General features: G+C 35.6%; 2 protein-coding genes across 3 annotated transcripts; one reads left to right on the forward strand and one right to left on the reverse strand.

Moving 5' to 3' along the window:
- LOC110102183 (RNA polymerase II C-terminal domain phosphatase-like 3) lies at nucleotides 1-6,709 on the forward strand. Of its 2 annotated transcripts, none has more exons than XM_020830392.2 (12): nucleotides 1-952; nucleotides 1,149-1,281; nucleotides 1,370-1,425; nucleotides 1,525-1,585; nucleotides 1,671-2,933; nucleotides 3,483-4,067; nucleotides 4,144-4,290; nucleotides 4,380-4,648; nucleotides 5,010-5,121; nucleotides 5,214-5,471; nucleotides 6,382-6,428; nucleotides 6,565-6,709. In XM_020830392.2, exons 1-12 carry the CDS (start codon nucleotides 327-329, stop codon nucleotides 6,626-6,628), a joined length of 3,621 nt encoding a protein of 1,206 aa, XP_020686051.1. In that variant the 5' UTR covers nucleotides 1-326; the 3' UTR covers nucleotides 6,629-6,709. The 2 variants fall into 2 exon arrangements, with proteins under 2 accessions (XP_020686051.1, XP_020686052.1); XM_020830393.2 differs by having other exon boundaries at nucleotides 3,492-4,067.
- A 9,969-nt stretch (nucleotides 6,710-16,678) lies between these two features.
- Nucleotides 16,679-21,504, reverse strand: LOC114581369. The gene is made up of 3 exons (XM_028701361.1): nucleotides 21,339-21,504; nucleotides 17,481-17,642; nucleotides 16,679-17,096 (listed from the first exon to the last, which is right to left on the reverse strand). The coding sequence occupies exons 1-3, from the start codon at nucleotides 21,502-21,504 to the stop codon at nucleotides 16,852-16,854; spliced, it is 573 nt and encodes a 190-aa protein (XP_028557194.1). The 3' UTR covers nucleotides 16,679-16,851.
- Nucleotides 21,505-22,944: the final 1,440 nt, after the last annotated feature.

Here is a 22,944-nt window from a genome sequence, read left to right on the forward strand (position 1 = left end):
CCCGCTACCCTCCTGGTTCCCGACATTTCTTCGATCATCCCCGCGTCTCTTTTTTGTACCTGCTTCTCCTACCCAGTTCGACATTTCGGAGATTATCTCGACGAAATCCGCTCGAAAGAACTAGGTTTGTCGAACTAAATCGTAGCAATTCGATTCAGCTGACGGAGTCCTTTTAATCGATCTCGCTATTGCCTAAAAAGCAGTATCTGATCAACCGATTTAACCCTAGCATTACGGATCTCCTCGCGCAATCCATAGAAAGATAAAACTTGACGGTCCGGACGGCAGTTTTCTGTAGATATAGCCATCCTTCTACTGCCTATCATATGCGCATGCCCAGATCCAACCGTTTCCTCCTGAACCCCAGCGAGAAGAAAACCCTGGCTCGGATGGCGAGGAATGGCTCTCATATGAATGGTGGAGATAAGGGGGAGATCTCCGACGGTGACTCGTCGGCGTCGCTGGAAGAGATCTCCGCGGAGGATTTTAGGCAAGACGGAAGGAGATCGAGATCTAGGGTTTGGGATGACGGCATGATGGGTTATTCTGTCGCGAACAACTTTGGCCCTAATTTATACAGCTTTGCGTGGGCTCAGGCGGTTCAGAATAAGCCTCTTGGTTTGGAAATGAAACCGGTGAAGGACGCTGAAGTGGAAACAGGAAAGGAGGGAGCTTTGGATGCGGATACTGGAGATAGCACCGAGGATTCGGTTGGCGAGATGGAGAAGGAGGAAGGAGAATTAGAGGAGGGAGAGATTGATTTGGACTCTGAACCTGTGGCTGAGGAAATGATAAATTTAGCTTCAGATAAAATAAAAGACGAGTTGAAACCGCAGGCATCAGAAACTAAGGAAAGTGAAGACAAGGAAGAAGCAGATGTTGAAGACTTCGATAGACGTGTTGCTGAAATATTGGAAGAGTTGGACACAATAACTTCTGAGGAAGCAGAGGCGTAAGTGTTAAGCATTAATGAAGAGAAGCCAATAATAGGACTCAGAAATTCATTCTAAACATTATAATCTAAGATTAAGTTACAACTAAATGATATAAGAGATAAATAAAATTGATAATTCAGAATTTAACTTTTGAATTTAGAAGGTTTTCTGATTGATGGCAAGTTGACTGAGTAGTTCTATTCGGCTGCGTAGATCCTTGGAAGGCGTTTGTTTCCGGTTGCTGAAGTCTTTTGCAGGATTGAAAACTATGTTTGCAGAGGGCCAAGTTCCCATTCTAGATGCTCTTGTTCAGCAGGCGTTCATGGGAATCCAAACACTTCATTCTGTAAAATTATCTGAACTTTGATTTTTTTTGCTTTTTGGATATCTTTTCTGTTTAAAGCTCACAGTGATTTTGTTATTACTTATTACAGGTTTTTTGTTCTGGGAATCTGAAGAAAACAAAGCAGAATGTGAATTTATTGTTGAGGTTCTTGTATCGCTGAGATTGATCCTTTTTTTTTTTTTAAATTTCCAAATTGCTTTGTCATCTTTGTTCTCTATTAAACCTTGGTTATTTCATGTTTAGGTTGCTAATTCATATAAAAAACCAGTACTCTGTATTGCTGACCAAAGAACAAGTCACAGAGGTTTGTTATAGGATTTTATAGTTAAGTGTATACTTCCCTTGTTTGCAGTCCATACGAAGCTCAAGTTCAGTTTCCATTTTTACAGATAGATTCAATGGCTCAGTTATTGGTTTCTAATGATATTAGCAAAGAGAAACCAGATTTGGATCTAAGAGAGACTGATTTACGGGGCTGCCATAGTGGAGGGATGTTCCTACCCAAGTTTGAACTTCCTTTAACTAGAAGTAGAGTTGAATTTAGCCCTTTGCTTGACCTTCATGCTGATTATGAAGAAGGCAACCTGCCTTCACCTACACGAGAGAATGCACCACCATTAATAATACAAAAACCGATTGGTTTTGGTACACCTGCAGTCTCTCTTCCAACAGTTTTCAAGAATGAGGAAGAAGAAGATACAACTTTGCATTCATATATGAATGATGCCCTTAAAGCGGTTTCCTCTTACCAACAGAAATATGGGCGGACTTCTATTCTTCCTAGTAATCAGCTGCCAAGCCCCACTCCGTCAGAGGAATGCAGCTATGAAGATGAGAAGCATGATGAAGTCTCAAGTTCTTTCGCTGTTGGTAATACTAAATCTGTAAAGGGTTCATTGAAGCCTGTGGGATCTTGTGGCAGCTCTAACTCTGCAGATGGTCTGACTGGATTTCCATCTGCTCCTAATAAAATGGCAGGGCAGTTGAATTCCCTACAAAATGACGTTGTAAAGGCTAAGAGCAGGGATCCTAGACTTCGATTTATCAACCCTAATGTAGGTGTTTCATCTGATCAGAATATGTCCAGAAATGGGCATGTAGAAGGCCAAATAAATTATAAAAAGCACAAAGCTGCAGATGTTATCATGCAGGATGACCATCCCTTGAAAAGGCAAAGGCAATCATCTAGTGTTACTACAGATATACCAGTGAATATGAGTAGTGTGACTTCTGAAACAATCAGTAAGTTGCATTTGACTGAATCTATGGAAGTTGGAATGAGAAAACCTGGAAATGCAGCTGCTATAACTGACACTAGACTAGATGCTACTGGTAATTGCATTGGTGCAAATCCTGTGACTGAGCAGAATCCTGCAATCAGTTCCGCTCCTGCTGTTTCATTGCCTTCTTTATTGAAGGAGATGGATATAAGCCCTGAGATGCTTATGGAGCTAATTAAAATAAAGCAGCAGAGTTTAGCAGTAGAGTCCCAGCAAAAAAGTGGTATTTCAGCGGGGGCTGCGGTACAATTAAAAAGTTCCAATGGATTGCCTGGTAGTATTTCTTCTATCAATGGTGTTACACTGAATCCAATGGAGATTGGACAGAATGCCTCTAGCAAAACTCAGATATCTGCACAGAATGCATCCTTGGTGAGCTTTCTAGTTGCTAGTTTATTGGTTCTGTGATGCTTCTGTTCTAATTCATGCTTTTTTTTTTGTTTTTCGAACCTCCGATTGCCTAATGCAACATACACCTTCCATGACAGCTACTTGTGTTCTGTTCTTCCAGCTTCTCATGCATGTTATGCTGCTGCATTCAACTTTAATTGGGAGAGTAATCTTGCACACAAGATTTTGTATTGCACATTTGCTGTACTTCTTATATGTCATATGTTATCCGTTTAATATTAGTTGCATTTTTTTTGCTTATCCTGATAGCATCTGATTGGGTAGTTCGTTTCATTTTTTCACAAAAATGTGTGGTGTTGCACTTATATTTTTATTCATTTCAACTTACTTTTTCATCACTATGTATTTTCACTCCCATGTAGCTAAAAGAGATGGCATTATTTACATGTGTATTTTGGCATCATTGGTAGAATATGTCATTTTGCATGATAACTAGTCTGCCTTCTACAGATAATATGCATTTGTCATGCCCAATTATGTATCTGTTTGTTGACTGATTAATACTGACAGAACCCTCAGAATGATGCGGGTAGACTTCGGATGAAACCTCGTGATCCTCGCCGCATTCTTCATGATAGCATTATCCAAAAAAGTGAAGCTTCACCTTCTGATCAAAACAAAATGGGTGCTATGCCTTCAAGCTCCCAAATTAACAAGGACAGGATAACTGACAGAGATTTGGGAGAGCAATTGCAGATCCCTAATGGTAGTCGGCAGTTCATGAAGAATCTCAAGACTATTGCTGATAACATGTCTACCTCTAAATTAGCTACTATTGCCTCGGCATCAGGTCCTCTGGATATTTCACAGCCAATCATAGGCATGACAGATAAGCCAGATGGAAGAGTTATCATAGAGTCGAATGATTCTAAAGTTGTAAATGGTTCTTCTTCTCAAACAGGCACAGTAGATGCCTCTCAAGAAACGAATCCATGGGGAGATATGGATCACCTTTTGAATGGATATGATGATCAGCAAAAAGCTGTCATCCAGAAAGAAAGGGCAAGGAGGATAACTGAACAGAACAAAATGTTTGCAGCCGGGAAACTTTGTCTGGTGCTTGATCTAGATCACACCCTCCTCAACTCGGCCAAGGTACAGGCTGCCTTCCTTAATTTAATTGTGATGAAACTTTTCTTCAGTTTAGTGAGATGTGCATTTCTTTGTCTAGTTTGGAGAAGTTGAGCCAGTTCATGAAGAGATTTTGAGGAAGAAGGAAGAGCAAGATCGAGAACAGCCGCAAAGACATCTTTTCCGTTTCCAACATATGGCAATGTGGACCAAATTGAGGCCGGGTGTTTGGAACTTTTTGGAAAAGGTAATTTTGTGTCTGAGTAGAAGGAAAACATTTACTGAGTTGTGTTCTATCCGTTGGAGAAACTAATGAATGTTTGTTGACGGCTGCAGGCTAGTAAGATTTTTGAGCTGCATCTATATACGATGGGCAATAAGTTGTACGCCACTGAGATGGCAAAAGTTCTTGATCCGACCGGGATCTTGTTTGCTGGACGAGTAATTTCTAGGGGAGATGATGGTGAACCTTTTGATGGTGATGAGAGGGTGCCCAAAAGCAAAGATTTAGAGGGGGTGTTAGGTATGGAGTCCGCTGTGGTGATTATAGATGATTCGGTCCGTGTCTGGCCACATAATAGGCACAACCTGATTCTTGTAGAGAGGTAAATTTGATTAATCATTTATATCAGTCCAGCTGTTTTACACACCTCGCTGTTGGCTGCTACTGTCGAACGCCGGCTGCCTGTGTTGCTGCCGGGCGCTGTCGAACCCGAAACGCGGGACACGTGCCGCTGTCGAACCAGAAGCGGGTCGGGGTCGGGTCTGTAAAATCAACCCGTATACAAAAATGGGTCGGGTTCGGGTTGACCCAAATAGTGCCAGGTCAGTTTGGGGTTTGACCCGAATGCAATCTGTAACCCAAAATTGACACCCCTAACACACAAACACAGACACACACATATATATATATATATATTAATGTATGTTATTTTTTCATGTTTATTCGTATCAAACCTTTTGCAGATATACTTATTTCCCATGTAGTAGAAGGCAGTTTGGGCTTCTCGGGCCTTCACTTCTTGAGATTGATCATGATGAGAGACCAGAAGATGGAACTCTTGCTTCTTGTTTAGCGGTAAAATTCTTTACATTGCGGTGGAGGTGTAATTGCTCTCATATTGTGCCTACTGTTGTGCCAGTTCTTTTGATTCTTTTGCACTAAAACAGGTCATAGAGAAAATTCACCAAATCTTCTTTTCTCACAACTGCCTAAGTGATGTTGATGTGAGACATATACTTGCAACAGAGCAGCGAAAGATACTTGCAGGATGCAAGATTGTCTTTAGCCGAATATTTCCAGTGGGCGAAGCCAATCCTCATCTCCATCCCCTATGGCAAACTGCAGAGCAGTTTGGTGCCGTATGCACCAACCAGATTGACGAGCAGGTCACTCATGTTGTTGCCAATTCTCTTGGAACTGATAAGGTAACATGAAAGTATTTTCTAGAAAGCTCTGAAATCTAAACTGCTATGTTTCTTTATAGTAACACCCAAACCTTGGCGGTTTTTCTTAGGATTCGTTTGGGACAACTTTCTTACTATTTCTTAAAGCTGTTTTTTAATACAAAATTGATAATAAGTTTAAATTTTTGTGCTAAAAAGTTGTTATAAGAAGCAGTAAGAAAGTCATCTCAAACGAAGCTTTAGTCTACCTCAAACAGATAAATATAGAGTATATTATCTAAATCTTAAACATTTAACTCTACCGAAGATGTCACAGTTGATGAAACCTTAAACAGAGTATTTTATTAATTTTTAAGAGTTATCTCTAAATTCAACTTAATTATAGAATTACCCTCAATGAACAAACCCAACATGCAAGAATAATGGGATTGCTTTAGGACAGGCCAATCTTGAACCATGCCGAGATATTGCTCTAGGTTTAGTTAACTCTAGGGCTATTAATGATTCTATTTCGAGTTGAACAAATTTTAGAATTGAAGTCATTTGATCTAACATGGAGCTCAGCCAAGCCCAAATATAGGATTGCTTGATCTAATCTTGATTGATCAAAAAAATTTTTTTTTTTCAATTTTAATTGTTTTATATATAAAGTTTAATGCATTTTGATCCAATCCCACTAGCTAAATCCCATTCAAGTTCAATCCAAATTGAGTTTTGCATGTTGACTTCGATCTGAGTGATTTTTGATCTTCCATTAAGTTCACAGCACTATTAAACTCATTTAAATTAGACTAATACAGAGATTTAATGATGCATCAGAAAGATGGAGAGCTTGTGAGTAAAGAATTGGTGTAACAATTAAATCATATTTGAGTGGTACATTTGTAAAATATCTTCTTCTAACTGCAAAACACAAATATTTGGTTTACAGGTGAACTGGGCTTTATCCACGGGAAGATTTGTGGTCCATCCTGGCTGGTGAGAGATGTTCCGCTTAAGAGCATTATAATTAACCAAACTATCGTTATTTTTTGTCCTCACAGCACCGAACCATTCATTTCTCTTTGACATATAATTCTCACACTCACATCAAAATTTTTTCTTTTGTTCACAGGGTGGAAGCTTCAGCTCTCTTGTACAGGAGAGCAAATGAAAATGACTTCGCAGTAAAGCTATGACCAGAGCCTCTAACCCCTCTTAATAATAAGAAATAAAACCCTGGAGAATCTAAAAAATGAGGAAACACGCGCTTACCCCTGAAAAAAAGAAAAAAAAGAAAAAAAGAAAAAAGAAAACCACCAGACAACTCAGCGGGAGATCAGGGCTGCTGCCGGCCCATTTTAAGAATTGAAGTTCCTTTTCACGCCAGAAGCTAGAGCCATTTATTATAGTAGTAACACGTAATTAATTAAATAATTTTTCTTGTATATATATATAAAGGGAAGGCGTATAATGCAATTAGATAAGGGAGGGAGCGCTTGGAAATTTAATTTTGTGGTGCTGAGAGCTGACCTCCTCTCTGCCGGTTTAAATACGAAAAGCGTGCCACGAAAAAAACTATTTTGCACTAAGAGGTTTGAATTGTACAACCCAATTCTAGGGTTAGGGCAAGTTTAATGCAAAATCTATAAGAGACGCCCTCGGGTTGTATATAATTAAAGGAAATCTTTTTTTCAAGTAAGATTAAAATATTTTGCAAGATTGAATAATCGTTCATGCATTATACGTAGGCTAATATGACTCAACGTTGGTTCCTAACTTTGGCAAGTAATGATTTATACAGCTTGTTCTTGTCTATGAGTTGAGAGTTGTAGCTATCAATCAAGATAAAATTTTAATAAAAAGGTTTTAGATTTGAATATTATTTTATGATTTGTGTGAATTTATTTTAAATGACTTGAGTGTTAAAAAAACAAAATAGCCGTCATCTCTGATGGCTGGACTGGATTTGGATTACTTCTAGTTGCAGTCAAAAAGGGGCGGTTGTAAATGAAAGATTTTATTCTTATACGAAATTTACTAAAGCCTGAGGAGCAGACCTAAAGGCAAAAACGTTTCTTTGCTTCCTGAATTTCTTGGAGTAATTTGTCCAAGGAAAATAATTTTAAAAACCAAGCTTTAGTTTTATGTCATTATAATTTATAAAAAAAAAAAAGTGATATATGTTGTTATTAGAGATGTGGTTCGTAGTATGTTTAAAGCATTCAATTTTGCAAAAAAATGAATTGTCAATTTTACATTGGAGGTCACCAGAAGGTTAAAGTGTTAAAAGGGTGGAATCAAATTATTCTATGCAAGAACCCTTGAAGCAACAGACTGATAACCATACAATAAAGATTTCACGTAACAAAATAAAAACTTTGCATGGCGGATTATTAATAGATTCATGCAACAAAAACTTGTAATTTGATCAAGTGTAAATAATTTTTTTAGTTCACATGATAAGATTTAAATGTTTATGTAATTGATTATTAATGAGGAAAAAAGTAATGACAATTTAAAAAGGATCATAATATTGTTTTTATTGACCATGTACTTCATATCATAAATTATCATGATAATTATTATGACTTATTGTGCTTGATTAGTAGTTGTTGCAGGCTTGAATATTTGTGATGGTAAGAAGATAATGCCTTAATAATGTTGCATTAAAATCTTGCACACCAATAATTAGCCTATGACACAAATAATAGTTCATTGATTACAATCATGCTTGATATTTAGTGTAGAAATAATAATAATAATGATAATAAAGAATAAGGCTTATATTTGGAAAAATAATTTTATTATTGTATTGTTAATAAAAGTACATGTTTTAGATATTTTGGGTCTATTGTTGAAGAGTGATAGTGAAATAAATGGGGATATTGTTAGTAGAATTTAATTTGGATGGTTGAAGTGGAAGAATGCATTGGGCTTTGTTGTGTGATAGAAAAGTACCCCTCAAATTTTAGAAAACATTCTAGAAGGTGGTGGTGAGACATGTAATGTTTTATGATGCAAAATGTTGACCATTAAAAGAGAAGCATAATATTAAGGTAACTAAAAAAAAAAAAAGTGTTGCATAGATGAGAATGCTTATGTGGATGAGTGGCTTTACTTTTAGAGACAATATATGAAATAAAAATATATGTGAAAAAGTTGGACTTGCTCTAGTGAAAAATAAGATTATAGTCTTCTTAGATAGTTTGGTCTTAAAAAATGGCAGCCTTTGGAAGACTCTAGAAGAATAGATGTATTATATTTGACCTATGTTAAAAAAGGTAGAGGTAGACTTAAAAAGGCTTGGCTAGAAAATATTAGAAATGATATTTATATATTAGGTTTAAATAAAAATTTGACTCTTAATAGGACACAATAGAGAAAAAATATTCATTTAGTTGGTCCCATGTAGAAGGATAAATGCTCGATGATGATGATGTTGTTGTTGTATTGAAAATTATAATAATTCATCAATCTCTGTTATTGAAAAATTATAATTATCTTGAAGGTAGATAATGTTGGATGGTAGTGGTTTAGAAGAGTAGAAGATGATAAACTTATAAATTAGCTAATAGTGGTGATGAGTATCAATGTTGGAGAATGAATAACAATGACCATTATGTCTAAAGCAAAGACAAGATTAACTTCATTGGATTAATAATTCATAGATTGCAATCATAGTGTTGCATAGCAACAATTTTCATTTTTGATATTTTATTGAATGATTTAAATAGTCTTTTTTTGAAAGCGTCATGTATTTAGCATCTTATGATCTATTTGGGAAAAATGTACTTTTTTTTTGTAAAGGTAGGAAAATAAGTTATCATAAAAAAATAATTTCTAGCACAAAATTTTTTTTTTTGTGACATAGTCATGGAATTTGAATTATGATTTGAAAAGTAAAATAGTAATAGTTGTTTTAAACAGGCCTTTAGTGTTTTAATGAAGTTAATTGGCAAAAATGTGTCCTCCTAAATATCCTTGTTCATGCTTGAAAATATATAAAATAGTTCAAAATTATTTTAGATGCTACAAAAAAGGGAAATTAAGAAATATAACGGGTGAATTACGTGCATAACATTAGAATCTCAGTTACATATAAAACTAACATTTAGAGCTTACTTTTAAGCTATTGAAGTCATATATTTGTACATGAATAAAACTAAGGTTATTTTGATATTTGTGTGAGAATTATGAAAAAAATAGATATATGAGAGTGTTATTTTTGTAATTAGTCAACATTTGTTTATTATGTATATAAAATTGCCATAAAAATAATTTATTTTGAAAAATATCTCTCTTCTCATCCTTCAAAATATTGAAATAATTCTTGCAAGACTTATAATTGTGTAGCGATTGAAGTTGAAATTTTGATGATTATCCTCTTTGCATGTATAAACGCAAGGTGGTGAGATTATTTCCCCCTTATCTTGGAGTAATTATTACGTCCGGTCAAATCCGAACGTATCTGAATGTATACTGAGCAATAGCGAGTGCTCAATACCGAGTTTCAGGTGATGTGGCACATGTATATTGTGACCGGACGTAATAATTGCTCCTTATCTTGAGGCTTTAATTTTCTTTTAAAAAGAAGTTAATTACCCTTAAAACTGACATATTGTGAGAAGTAGATAGAGATTGATACGACGACACACCTTCAACGGGATGATGTGGAGATGAGAATAAAGGAGATTCCTTTGAGAAAGCGGTTCATGCATTAACCTCATTTCTTTTATGATTTTAGTTTATATTTGGAGATTTTTTGGTCTTTTCTTATATAATTTCGATCAGATTTTATTTGCTTTTTTTTTTGTAGAATTGGACACTTCTAGAAGTTTTTTATGAAACTCTTTCGTTTTTATTTAAAAAAAAATATTTTTTAATTTTTTATATCGAAATAATGATGTTAGATTGAATGAATTCATGCAGTTAAAAAGTATTTTCTTTAAATAACCTATATTAAGAGCTTTCTATGTGAACTCTTTTTATCAAAATATTGTCATTTAATGAAAATAAAAATAAAAATTTAGGGGGACATTTAGGTCAATTAAGACAAATTCACACACACATGATCACAAACATAAGACTCTGAGAACTCTTCTATGATATCTAAAGTTCTCAACCGACAAATTAAAATGAGTTGCGTAAGAAATTTCTTAAAATTATTATTTTGTGGAATCTATCCTTTGTGATTGTAGATTGAGAATTTGTTAACATTGTAGTTGCTCCTTAATGTGCAGATTCTTCATGATCCGAATTTGAGATGTAATGGTATATTATGTTCTTTATTTAACTATTCTCGGTTGCGCTTATTGTTGGAAAATAATTTGATGGAAGAGGATGAAATGAGGACCTCAACATTATCATGTTTAACGTCACTAATGATGCCTTGGCAATATGTAGGGGTCCAAAATGATATGTTGATACGAGTAAAATTTTCCCTCGAGAAATTCCAAATATAATTTGCAAGTGATCATAAATGCTTAAATGAATTAAATTTAGATTTATGATACGGAACATGTGACTATTTGACCAACGTCTCTAGCTAATTGGGTCATACATAGGGGTATAAATGAGTCGAGTTGAGTCAAGTTTAGGCCACAACAAACTTGACTTTGACTCCCCAGTCAAAAACTTAGCTACAGTTTTAGAATAGTTTAAAGTGAGCTCAAATTCGACTCGTCAGTTAAATCTTGAGCCGTTGCTCGAGAGACCGTCGTTGCGGGGAGCTTGCCGGAGAAGAAGGATTGACATGACCAACAATTTAGAATAGAATAGCAAGTCACAAGATTTTGATGGAGAAAGAATCGACAAAGTCAATGGCTGTATTTTGAAGAGGAAGTCACTACGTTAGCTCACTAGAATAATGAAGGATTGACGACACCAAGGTCTCCAAATATAAGATGAAGTCGCTACTAGTGCTAATTGAAGAAAGCATTGATGAGACCAAAGGCTAGCTAGAATCCAAAGAAAAGATAAAGTTCTGGCTAGAGCTCGCTAGTGCAGGCATTTTTGAGACCAACACCATTCGAAGAAAAATAGGAGTTTTTTAGTCATGTGATAGCCAGGAAGCCAGGATTAGCCTAAAATGGTGAGAAAGGATATTTTCATCAAATATTTATTCATACTGAGCTAGTTTGTATCAAGTCTCATGATCTAAATTGGAAGAATTATCTATTAATTTATTTTATCTCGAAATCAAATTGTCAAAGTCTCTAAATATCCATAATTATAAATAAATCCAACGAAAACAACTATAAATCATATTCATCAGAACATTTCTATATTCATTCCTTCAAAATTTGATTTACAAAAGTCAGAAGATTACATCAATCCTCAATCTATATATCCTTTCAAAGCTTCTAAGTACAAGAGAATAAACTAAGGTCTTAAATGAGCATATGCCCCAACAAGCAATCAAAATTTATCACCGCCTTTAATGTAAGGCAAATGAATAAGTATATATACCCAATCCAAATAAATTATCAATTATTATACTATCAATATGAACAATAAACAATATATACAATCCATATCAACTGACAAATAAAATAACCAATATGGCTAGTAAAATCAGAAAATCTCAGTAAAAAAAAAGTTCATCAATCTATAAAGAAATTGATAAAAGTATGTAAATCAATAACAAGTGTTGTATCAAGCTATCAATTATATTTATGCTGATGATTTTATTATATGCTTATGCCCATCACTATGTCATGTATAACTACCATTATGATTACATTTCATACTTCGTGCACTTATATACAAAAATATAGTACGTTTTTTGTAATGATTTTCGAATCCTCTTGATGAGTAGGTTTAGTCAGGCATGTATGCTTGACAAGCTACATGTGGCTCAACACTGTTAAGGCTTGTTTATATATAATAATTCAATTAAATAGTAAATTAGCTTTAATGTTTTTATAAACAATTGATTGAAAAATGAATACGCTTGAATAATTTAGAGTTCAATTCATTTCTAATAATGAATAATATTATTTAAAACTTGTTAATAATTTCTTAAGAAGCTCGACCAAAATGTGATAATATGTTCATTTGTAAAAAAATATAGTATGTTACTATGAAAGCATTATAGAAATCCTTGGACATTCATTTAAACAGTTGATGGAAAATAGTTTAGAAGTTATATTACGAACAAATATAGATATATTTTGTCTATCATTTTGGATTAGCCAAACATTAGAGCATAAATTTGAGACTTTTGTTTTTCGATCCTCCACACAAAAGTTTTTTTTGAGTTTCAACTCTTCATAAATATCAGTCATCTTTAACAAATTTTATTAGGTCCAGATACCTGACTTAGTTCTACATCTAGACGCCAATAAAATGTCATCACGTGCTCTTACTCTTTACCATGCGGCCCGATGACCCGACCCGGAACAAAAACCCGGTATTGCTATGTTCATGTATGCTAGGTATTGCTTGACAATAAAGAGAAATAATGCTTTGTCAAGACCAATACCAAGCAATACCGAGCAATACATAGCAAAACCGGGGTATTGCTCAGTATTCCTCGGTATTGCTAGGTATTAGTCTTGACAGAATGGTATTTCTAGTTACCGAGCAATACCGAGAAAAACCTAGCAATACCCTGATATGTACAAATCAGCTAATACATAGCAATATTGGGTTCTGGTCTGGGTCGGGTCGTCGGGCCGCGCGGTAAATAGTAAGAGCATGTGACGACATTTTATTGACTTCCGGATGTAGAGCTACGTCAAGTGTCCGGACCTAATAAAAATTCCATTTTTAAATATCAATGATATCCGTGCATAGGATTGGAGTTTATATCTCAAAGTTTTAACATGAAAAGCATCTCTATAAAGGCTTCATTTGAAATATATATATATTACTGTTTTATGAAGCATTTTTTTAGTACAAAAACTTCAAATTCAAAAAAAATATTTGTACTTAGAAGAACCAAAGTCACATCGCTTAGAACTCGCATGAATAAGCCATAAACTCCATCAAAATAATTTATTGTATAAACTCTTTAAGTTTTGAATCTCTCGAGACAACAATTACAAATTTTTAGTAAGAAATTAGTATCTAGGTAGCTCATTTTGATCCATTGGTTGAGAGCTTTTGACTACTAATCAAAAAGTCTTGGGTTTATATCTTCAATATATGTTGTATGCATGACTTTTGTCTTAAATGACCTAAATATATTTTTTTTTTTTTTTTAAAAAACCCATCTCAAATTTATGAGTTTATCGCAATGCTTATAAATTTTTATTTTGAGTTTAATCTGATTTGTTTAAACTTGTCTCGATGCTACTACTAATTGAGAGCACAAACAAATGTGAAAGAAAGTAAATAATGAAGGAAAAAGCTTCATAAAAAACAAAAGGATTTCTCCAAAATTTAGTGGGAAAAGAAGATTAATTAATTAATACAAGTAACATTTTTTAATACTACACTTATTTTTTCATTAACAAAAGAAGAAATAATTAAACCTCCAAGTCTTGCCATATCTTTCTTTGGATTAATTAGAGTTAGATACATAATAATTTATTTCATTTCAGCAACTTTTACGTAATTAAATAATGATCATGATCAAATTTAAGCTAATTACAAAGTTACTTTAGCATAATTTTAGGTGTAAATAGGCTAATTGCACATTGAATAAAAATCAATATGTTAATTTAAGCTTCATTTAGGACGGCTTTAAGAACATACATTATTCCATTTCTTTTAACTTCATTCAAATTATTTCTTTTCTTCCCTCGGTTTTCATTCATACTGTCTTTCAATGATGAAATGAAAAGAAAATCCTTCTAAAAAGGGCAGAATGCAAATATTTTAAAAGATTTTGAGCTTAATACTCCTATCAATCCATGATTTAGGAACAACTATAGTGCTGAAATTATAGTTACAAGAGATGAGAATTTCTTTAAAATCTAAAAGCTTATAATGAACAATTGAAATTATAGTTACAAGAGATTCCCACGTACCCCATTTAGAAGCTTGCGGCCATCCGCAGGAAGAATACTGACATACTTGGAGGCCGTGAGAAAACCTATGATGCACTGACATACCTCTTGAAAAGAGAATGCCGTGTCGGACAAAGATATGTGTCCGACACGACTTGGACACATGTCGGCACGGCAGACACGTGTCCGATTACAATAATGTTTAAATTTAACCCGACACGACTGGGACACGTTTCGGACACGTATGAGACATGTTTCGAACATGTCTGGAAGATCATTATGTGCATGCCTTATTGTAATTCTAGTTGATGAGATTTGTTGAAATAGGTGAAAAGTTAGAATGATATAGAAAATATTTAGAATATAAAAGATTTAATATTAATAGAATAAATATTAATATATGATATCCAACGAACTATTATGTGAGAGAATTAGAGAACTAGAGAAGTATAGAAGTAAATAGATACATTCATTGTCATTTAGATTAGAGGTTAAAGAAATATTATGAGAGAGAACAAGCGATCTAGAGAAGTAAATAGATAAAAGGAAGAACCAACTTTAATTATATAATATCTGATACGTCATCACAAAATCATCATAAACTTTGTGTTTCTCTACCGCCGCGAATACTCCTGGACGCAACAATATCCAATAAACTATTGCAGATCTTTCACTTGATGAATCAGAGTTGGAAGCAATGATATTCAATAATAATGATATTAAAGGCCAAAAAACAAACCTCTGAAGCTAATCTTTGTAGGTGAAGCTTGAATGCTTGATGTTATAGTAAATGATTATTTGCTTATATTTTTGTGGTTGTACTAAACATTTCGTATTAAATATTTTATATTATAAGCTAGACAAGTTATAATGTCATTCATTTATTATAATTTGTCATTTTTAATATTGATATATCATCCAAAAATTATCTTGATCGGGCACAAATCTCAAAGCAAAATCAAGTTGGGAACTTATAAAATTGAATCCGAGATCATCTGAACTCCGATTTTAGAAAACTTATAGTCGAACTGAACATCTTGGCCGTCCATTCAAACCACTCACAATTTACCCATGAACTTCCTCCTATTTAATAGTCTTGCCACTATCAGAAAACTATAAATAGACCCCCCCATTTCTCATAGAAGGAGACCCCAAATGGGGGGAAGGAGGCATATGCAAGAAGAGAAGAGAAGGAAGCAAGGAGGAGAAGGAAGATCCTTCTCCTCGACCACCGTCGGACTTTTACACAATATCCTATCGACGCCGGAGTTTTGGCCGAATGTAATCTAACTCCGAACTTTTATCTGACTGCTCGTCACCGGACATTTGTCGGACTTCTACGCAAGACTTCTGTCCATCAACAAACTTCTATGTAACGTCGGAGTTCTGCTCAGTCGCCGACTGACGTCGGACTTCTACTAGACACTGAACCTCTGCTCATCGCCGAATTCCTACCAAATGCTAACCTTATGCTCGTCTCCGAATTTCTACTCGACGCCATGCGGCGACGCCGTACTTTCGCCCGTCGCCAAACTTTCGCCAGACTTCTATCCAATGCCAAACTTTTGTCCATCGATAAACTTCTACCCAACATTGGACTTGTAACTGTCGCCGGATTCCTATTCGACACCGAACTTCCGCCCGTCACCGAATTCCTACACAATGCTGGACTTACGCTTGTCGCCGGATTCCTGCCAGACTTCGGATTTCCGCCCATCACCGGAATTCCGTTAGACTTCTACCCATCATCGGACTTCTGCCCGTCACTGGATATTTGTCGGACTTCTATTCGATGTTGGACTTCTACCTGACGTCGTCCTAACGACTTCATCCTTCTGACCTCCGTCGTTAGAGAACAATCATTCAGACCTCCGTCGCCCGCCGACTGCAATCCTTTTAACTTACGTCGCTCACCGACTGCGATCCTTCTAACTTACGTCGTCCACCTATTATAATCCTTCTGACCTCTATCTCCCACCGACTACAATTCTTTTTGACCAAACAAACACATAAACAGTGATTCTTTGTATTCCCACCATGTAATGTACTCTATAGAATGCACATCAAGCTATGGGCTTCCCCCAAGGAAGGGCCTCATTTGTAATCAACTGCAAATAATAGTGGATTCATTCAAACTGGGCCAGTCCTTGTGGTTTTTCCCCCTTTTTAGGAGTTTTTCACGTAAAAATCATGATGTCCCTATAATTGAAGCACCGTATCTTTTTATCTGATTGCGTGCTGGATCTTCATACGAAGCTAAGACATTAAACTTTAAATTTCACTGCCGCCATGAATACTACAGGACGTAACAAATATGATGTTACATTAATATCTATACATTATATAAACAATATAATACCGTGTCCGTGTCGTATCCGTGTCCTATATTTTTAAAAAAGAACCGTGTCCCGTGTTCGTGTCATGTCGTATCCGTGTCACTGTGTCCGTCAGTCCGTGTATGTGCATCATAGGAGAAAACCAATGAAGCACACCGTGAAAACCTTTGCAATAGGCAGTACTGCAAACTTTATCGTGTTGAGTATGGCTTCTCCTCCGGCAGCTTGGTCCTCTGAGAGGCTTAGCAAAATCTTCTCCATCATGGCCGCTCCTATTTCAAGAGAAAACCAGTCTTTACAGAGAGGCATGGCAGCTAGCCTTAGTAACAAAGAAGCAAACTTCACGAATCCCCTCGGGCATAAAAAAAAACTAGCTGCAAGATAACCAAGGATCAAAATTCAGAACATAAAAACAATTGGAAAAAGTTATCAAATAACGACATTCCATAATCCACCCCGGTTCAACTACCATAAAAATTAAAAAAGTTAGAACGTAAAGTCGGTGAGGATCATAAGAAAGTTATTGTAAAAATTCTTACTTCAGAACTCATCATTAAAAAAAAAAAACACATTTGCAAGAGAAACCCAAAATTTTCAGCCGGAAAAGTCTCAATAATAACGAATTACGTCAACCCGATAAGCTTCACCAGCTAAACACCAAAAACCCCAAAAACAGAAGATACGCCGTGGCGCTTCCATGCCCGCCGAAACCCTAAGAAAACCTCAGCAAGCACGCTGAAACCCAAAATCCCGATTACCTTTCAAAATTCTTCCTCCGAAATCACCTTCTTGACTCAGCCGAACGCAGCAATGAGGGCCAAGACGTTTCCGCTTCACCGAGAAACGCTTGAAACAACAAGAATAACTGAAAGGCAGAGGTGAGAGTTGAAGAGCACGGGTGGTTGCGTAGCATGAACACCCTCATCGCCTCATCCTCTTCGCGCCTTTTTTTCGCGCTCTTGACAATTTCCTAATATAACCGGGCTCTTGGACTTCGATCTCGTGATGGGCCTTCTTTACCTCTTGGTGGGCTTCATTTTAGTAAGAGTTAGTTGGGCCACCCATCTCTCTCTCTCTCTCTCTCTCTCTCTCTCTCTCTCTCTCTAGCTTGCGAATTTGGTCGTGGATGGAGACCACCTGATGCACATTGCATAGTTTTTTTTTAATATCATATTCTTTTAAAATTAATAAAATAAATAGATAATTCAAATTAATGAATTTAAAACAGTATTATATTAAACAGTTATTTTATGTCTTCAAAAATAAATTTAACAATTATTACGTATTTCTTTATTTTTAGTCTTAATAGAATTTGATTGTATTTTAAAATTTTGGTATGCTATTTTTTGTAATATTGTATAAAAATGATATATTATTTTGAATTTTAATATTAGAATTTACTCTTAATAAAATATATAGCTCCTTTTAAAATAATATCTATATTCCAAATTATTACAATAAATTTTATGTAAACAACCATGCATTCTAATGTTTTTCAAACTTTAACCATAGTGCTAACCAAGGTTTACACTTGTTGCAAGCTAGTATATTCACAGTGATAGAATGAGATAATTTTTATTCTAGTGATGCATGGGTATCCAACACACAAGCAGATAGTTGAGAAAGTAAAGAAAAAAAAAAAAACTTGAAAAATCTAAAGAGGAAAAAATCATGAGGCATTGCCTAGATGAGAAGATTCTACTATATTTGTGTAGGTTTTAAAGATCTGCTTGTCCCTTAGCTTGGAGATGGTGATGCTACAATAGTTTGGTGAAATTGTTGCAATTTTTATTGGTACTCAAGAGTTTGTAACTATTGTTGTCGGATGACATAAGTCAGAAGTCTAGTGGCAACGACTGGAAGAATGTCTAGCATAAGTCAACGACCAGGTGGAGGATTGGAGATAATTGGTGGGTGGTCGGCAGTATGGTAGCAATCGATGACTTTGGTAAGGTATGGATGGAGATCGATGGTCTTGCAATTGTTGGAGGCCAGGTGAGGGTCTTGAGGCGGTCGATGGCCAAGCAGTGGTCCGACGGTGGTCAGCGATAGGGCTTAGGTCTGTTGGCGATTAGCTAACGGGTTGTGGTCCAGAGGCTGGGACAGATCGGCAACCCGACGAAGGTCCGACGGTGGTCCGGCAGTAGTCAACAACAATCAACGACCAGGCGGTTGAACCAATTAAGGTGTCGTTGGGTCCGCCACATTTAGATGTTTAGTTTGATTATAAGTTTTTTGAAATTAGAGTTTGGATGATCCCAAATTTAATTTTGGAAATTGCCAACTTGTATGTGCCTCAAAATTCATGTCTGATCCAGATGATTTGTAGTGACGTATCATTTTTAATAAAATAGTTCCATAAAATTTTTATATTTTCAATTAGGGAGTAGTCAAGAGTAAAAAAGGTACAAGAACTCAAATTATGTATGTGCAGTGATCTCAATAAAATATTATGCTCTATGGGAGATTTCTACTTATTACTGAATTATTTTTTTATTTTACAAATTGACTTGTGTTTTGATATTTTTATGTAGTGAAAGATTCATTTCTTTCAACCTTAAATGCTTCTTCAAAATTTTCAAATTAAATCAACATTAAGTGATGTAACAGTGCTTAAGCAGATAGAGAATGATCAAACTTAATTTTTTTAGTAAGACATGGAATTCTATTACATAAGATAGCCTTATTACATCAAATATTTCATTAATTTGAAGGCCTTATTACATCAATATATCATTAATTTGAAGGAAAAAATTTAATTTATATATAAATAAAAAATAAAATTCAATTTCTTCTGCTTATGCTCAGCAAACTTTTTGTTCCATTTATTTGGTTTAACAAGTATATACTATATAATAAAATATAGTTTTTTCTAGTAAATGAATTTCTTTCTCTTCCTTATTGCCCAAGTTTTATTTATTCAAACAATTGACATTTAATTAAGCAGTATCACATTTATCTAAGTGCAGAATTGTTCAATTCCTCAATTTTATATTTCTTTCTAGTACAAGTTTGAGCATTAATGATGTTGGAATTCGGCGATCTTAGGCTAGTTGGATTCGTCTCGTCGAGCCGCTCGATTCGACTATAAGCATGTCATGTTTGAAAGCCGTTTGGTAACCCAAATTGTGGTTCGAACCTTTCAACAGTGTTTCGGGTCCTTGATTTGGATTCATTTGGGCTCAGATTGAGTCGAATTTGGTGTCGTTGCGTTTGTATTTCCAAAACGCTCAGTTCAATTGTAATTTTGCATTGAGATTCATGCCAGATCAAGATAATTTTTTGATGACGTGTCAACTATTAATGAGAAAAGAATAAAGTTGAACATCAACATGAAAAACTCATTCAAGTACCAGTTATATTGATAATGAAGTAATCATTCAAATCTTACAAAATATAAAAAGTTGATGTTATAAACTGTAAGTTATTTATTATTTTATATTTAATATTCTTCCTCCTTAAATAATAATTTGAAAAAAAAAAATTAAAGCTGTCTATACGGGTCCCAAGTCCTAATGTAGAAAGTTGAAGAAAAAGTTAAAAAAAAAAAAAAAATTATGCCCCCCCCCTAAATATATTTTCTGACTCCGCCACTTAATCAATCATATATGGGAGAAATATATATATATATAAATAAAACATAATATTTAATATTTAAATAAATTTATACTTAAACTTTTATATTTTATTATATTTTAAATATATATTTCATATTAGTATTTATTAAACGAGTTGGCTCATTGGTTAACCTGTCGAGTTGATGTTGGCTCATATTATGCCTAATGAGCCGTTTATTAAGTTGAGACTGAGCCGGCTTGATTGAGTTAATATAAATAATAGAGACTACGAGGAGGTCTATAATTATTAATGTAATTATTTCATGTCAAAAGATTAGTCCTTGGGAATGAAGTCTGATATTCTATTTGATATAACCTCGAAAAATTATCATTATCGAGCACGAATCTTGTGGCAAAAATCAAGTTGGAGATTTCAAAAATTAAATTCAGGATCATGTGAACTCTGATTTCAGCAAACTTATAGTCGAACTGATCGTCTCAGAAATACGAACCCAATGACACCAAATTCGACTCAATCTGAGCCCAAATGAAGCCGAAGACCCGAAGAGCTGTTGGAAGATTCGAATCACCATTTGGGTTACCAAACGGTTTGCATACATGACATGCTTACATTCAAATTGAGCGGCTCGATGAGACGAATCCAACGAGCCCAAGATCGCTGAATTCCGATATCATTAAGACCTTCAAATATTTGACGAATGGTCTATGATCAAGGGATTCAATATCGGTCGTCCATTCAAACCACTCTATTATTGTCCTTGATCCTCCTCCTATTTACAAGCCATGCCACTCCATAAATCTATAAATAGCCCCTCGTTTCTCTTGAAGGGGGAGCGAGTCAAAGCAAGGAGGAGGGCCCAAGCAAGAAGAAGAAGAAGAGAAGGATAGGAGGGAAGAAACTCCTCGACCACCATCGGAATTCTGCCTGACGTTCAAGTGACGCCGAAATTCTGCCCAAGTGACGCCAGAATTCCGCACGACCTCTGAGTGACGTCGGAATTCCACCCGGCCTCTAAGTAACGTACGTCAGAGTTTCACTCGAACTCCAAGTAACATCGGAGTTCTCCCCGAATACCATCCAACGCCGGAGTTCTCCTCGGCAACCAACTGACGTTGGACTTCTACCTAACGTCGGACCTCCGCTTTTCGCCAAATTTCTACCTGATACTAGACTTCTGCCAATTGTCGGACTTTCACCAGACATCTATCTGACGTTGGATTTCTGTCCATTGATGGTCTTCTACTAGACGTCGTCTTTCTGACCTCCGTCGTCAGACAAAGGTTCTTCCGACCTCCGTCGCCCGCCGACTATGGTCCTTCAGACTTACGTCGCCCACCGACTACAGTTCTTCCGACCTCTGTCGCCCGTCGACTACGGTCCTTCAGACTTACGTCGTCTGCCGACTACAGTTCGTCCAGCCTCTGTCGCCCGCCGACTATGGTCCTTCAGACATACGTCGCCCGTCGACTACGGTCCTTCCGACCTCTGTCACCTGCTGACTACGATTCTTCCGACTTACGTCGCACACCGACTACAATCCTTCAAACCAAACAAACACATAAACAATGATGCTTTGTATTCTCACCATGTAATGTACTCTATAAGATGTACATCAAGCTAAGGCTTTTACCCGAGGAAGGACCTCCTTTGCAATCAACTACAATACTAGTTGATTCATTCATAATGGGTCAGGACCCGTGGTTTTTCCCCATTCTTTTAGGGGTTTTCCATGTAAAAATATTGATGTCTCTAGTTGATTACGCACACTCTCTCTTATCTGATTGCGTGCTGGATTTTCGTACAACGCTAAGACATTAAACTTTATATTTCTCTACCGTTGCGAATACTCCAAGACGCAACACTATTCATTCTCATATCTTTTTAAAGTTTTACTTAAGGTAGGTGAAGCCAAATAATGGCATTGAAATTATTAAGATTTTTAAGGGGTACACCGGCAAGATGTTTTTGGCATCGATATTTAGTTTAGAGGTGTAAACTAGTTGAGTCGAGTTCGACATGCCTCTAGTTTGAATTTGAGTTTGAGCTTAATTAATTAATCGAATTTGAGTTGGAACTTTATTTTACGAGTTCAAGCCGGCTCACAACCCAATTGATTTATTTTAAAAAAGTTATAATTCATCAATTGTTATAATCAGTAAATATGAATAAAATATTTAAAAAAAAATAGCTAAAAAGCTCTCTAAACACTCTCTTAAACTGAATATATCTTTATTGTGAACTTCAGTGCTTTTAAATTTTAGCAGTAAAGAAAAAATTACAAAGAAAAAAAAAAACATAGCAAGATCCTGCAGCCGCCGCGGAGGTAAGCCGCGTAGGAAAAAGTCGAATAACTTTTTTTTTGGGAAATTTTGGGGCTAAAAAAAAAAAGTCGAATAACCGCATAATCGGTCTTCAAATTCCCTTCGTCAGCTTTATTCCCGCGCTCCTCCCGTCGGTCTGATAAATGGGCATTCGAGAAGAGAGGCCCGCCACGCTGCGCACCAAACGGTCAAATGATCCGCGTCGGAGCCGAAAGGCCTTTTTTAGTTGCAATAGTCTCCAATCCTATTTGTTGCGTTCTCTTTAATAACATTTTATTATTTATTATCAAGTAAAAATGACGGTGCTCGCTGATTTAAAACC

This window comes from Dendrobium catenatum, unplaced genomic scaffold (assembly GCF_001605985.2).
Source record: "Dendrobium catenatum unplaced genomic scaffold, ASM160598v2 fragScaff_scaffold_156, whole genome shotgun sequence".
NCBI lineage: Eukaryota > Viridiplantae > Streptophyta > Magnoliopsida > Asparagales > Orchidaceae > Dendrobium > Dendrobium catenatum.

Coding starts and splice junctions, on each gene's coding strand:
- LOC110102183 (XM_020830392.2), top strand. CDS start 327: ATGCGCATGCCCAGATCCAACCGTTTCCTCCTGAACCCCAGCGAGAAG. Junction 4,291..4,379: donor TTTGGAACTTTTTGGAAAAG/GTAATTTTGTGT, acceptor TGACGGCTGCAG/GCTAGTAAGATTTTTGAGCT. Junction 5,122..5,213: donor CTCTTGCTTCTTGTTTAGCG/GTAAAATTCTTT, acceptor GCACTAAAACAG/GTCATAGAGAAAATTCACCA.
- LOC114581369 (XM_028701361.1), bottom strand. CDS start 21,504: ATGTCTGGTGAAAGTCCGACAATTGGCAGAAGTCTAGTATCAGGTAGA. Junction 17,643..21,338: donor CGATGTTACTTGGAGTTCGA/GTGAAACTCTGA, acceptor TGAGGCGATGAG/GGTGTTCATGCTACGCAACC. Junction 17,097..17,480: donor CGGAGGAAGAATTTTGAAAG/GTAATCGGGATT, acceptor GTTATCTTGCAG/CTAGTTTTTTTTTATGCCCG.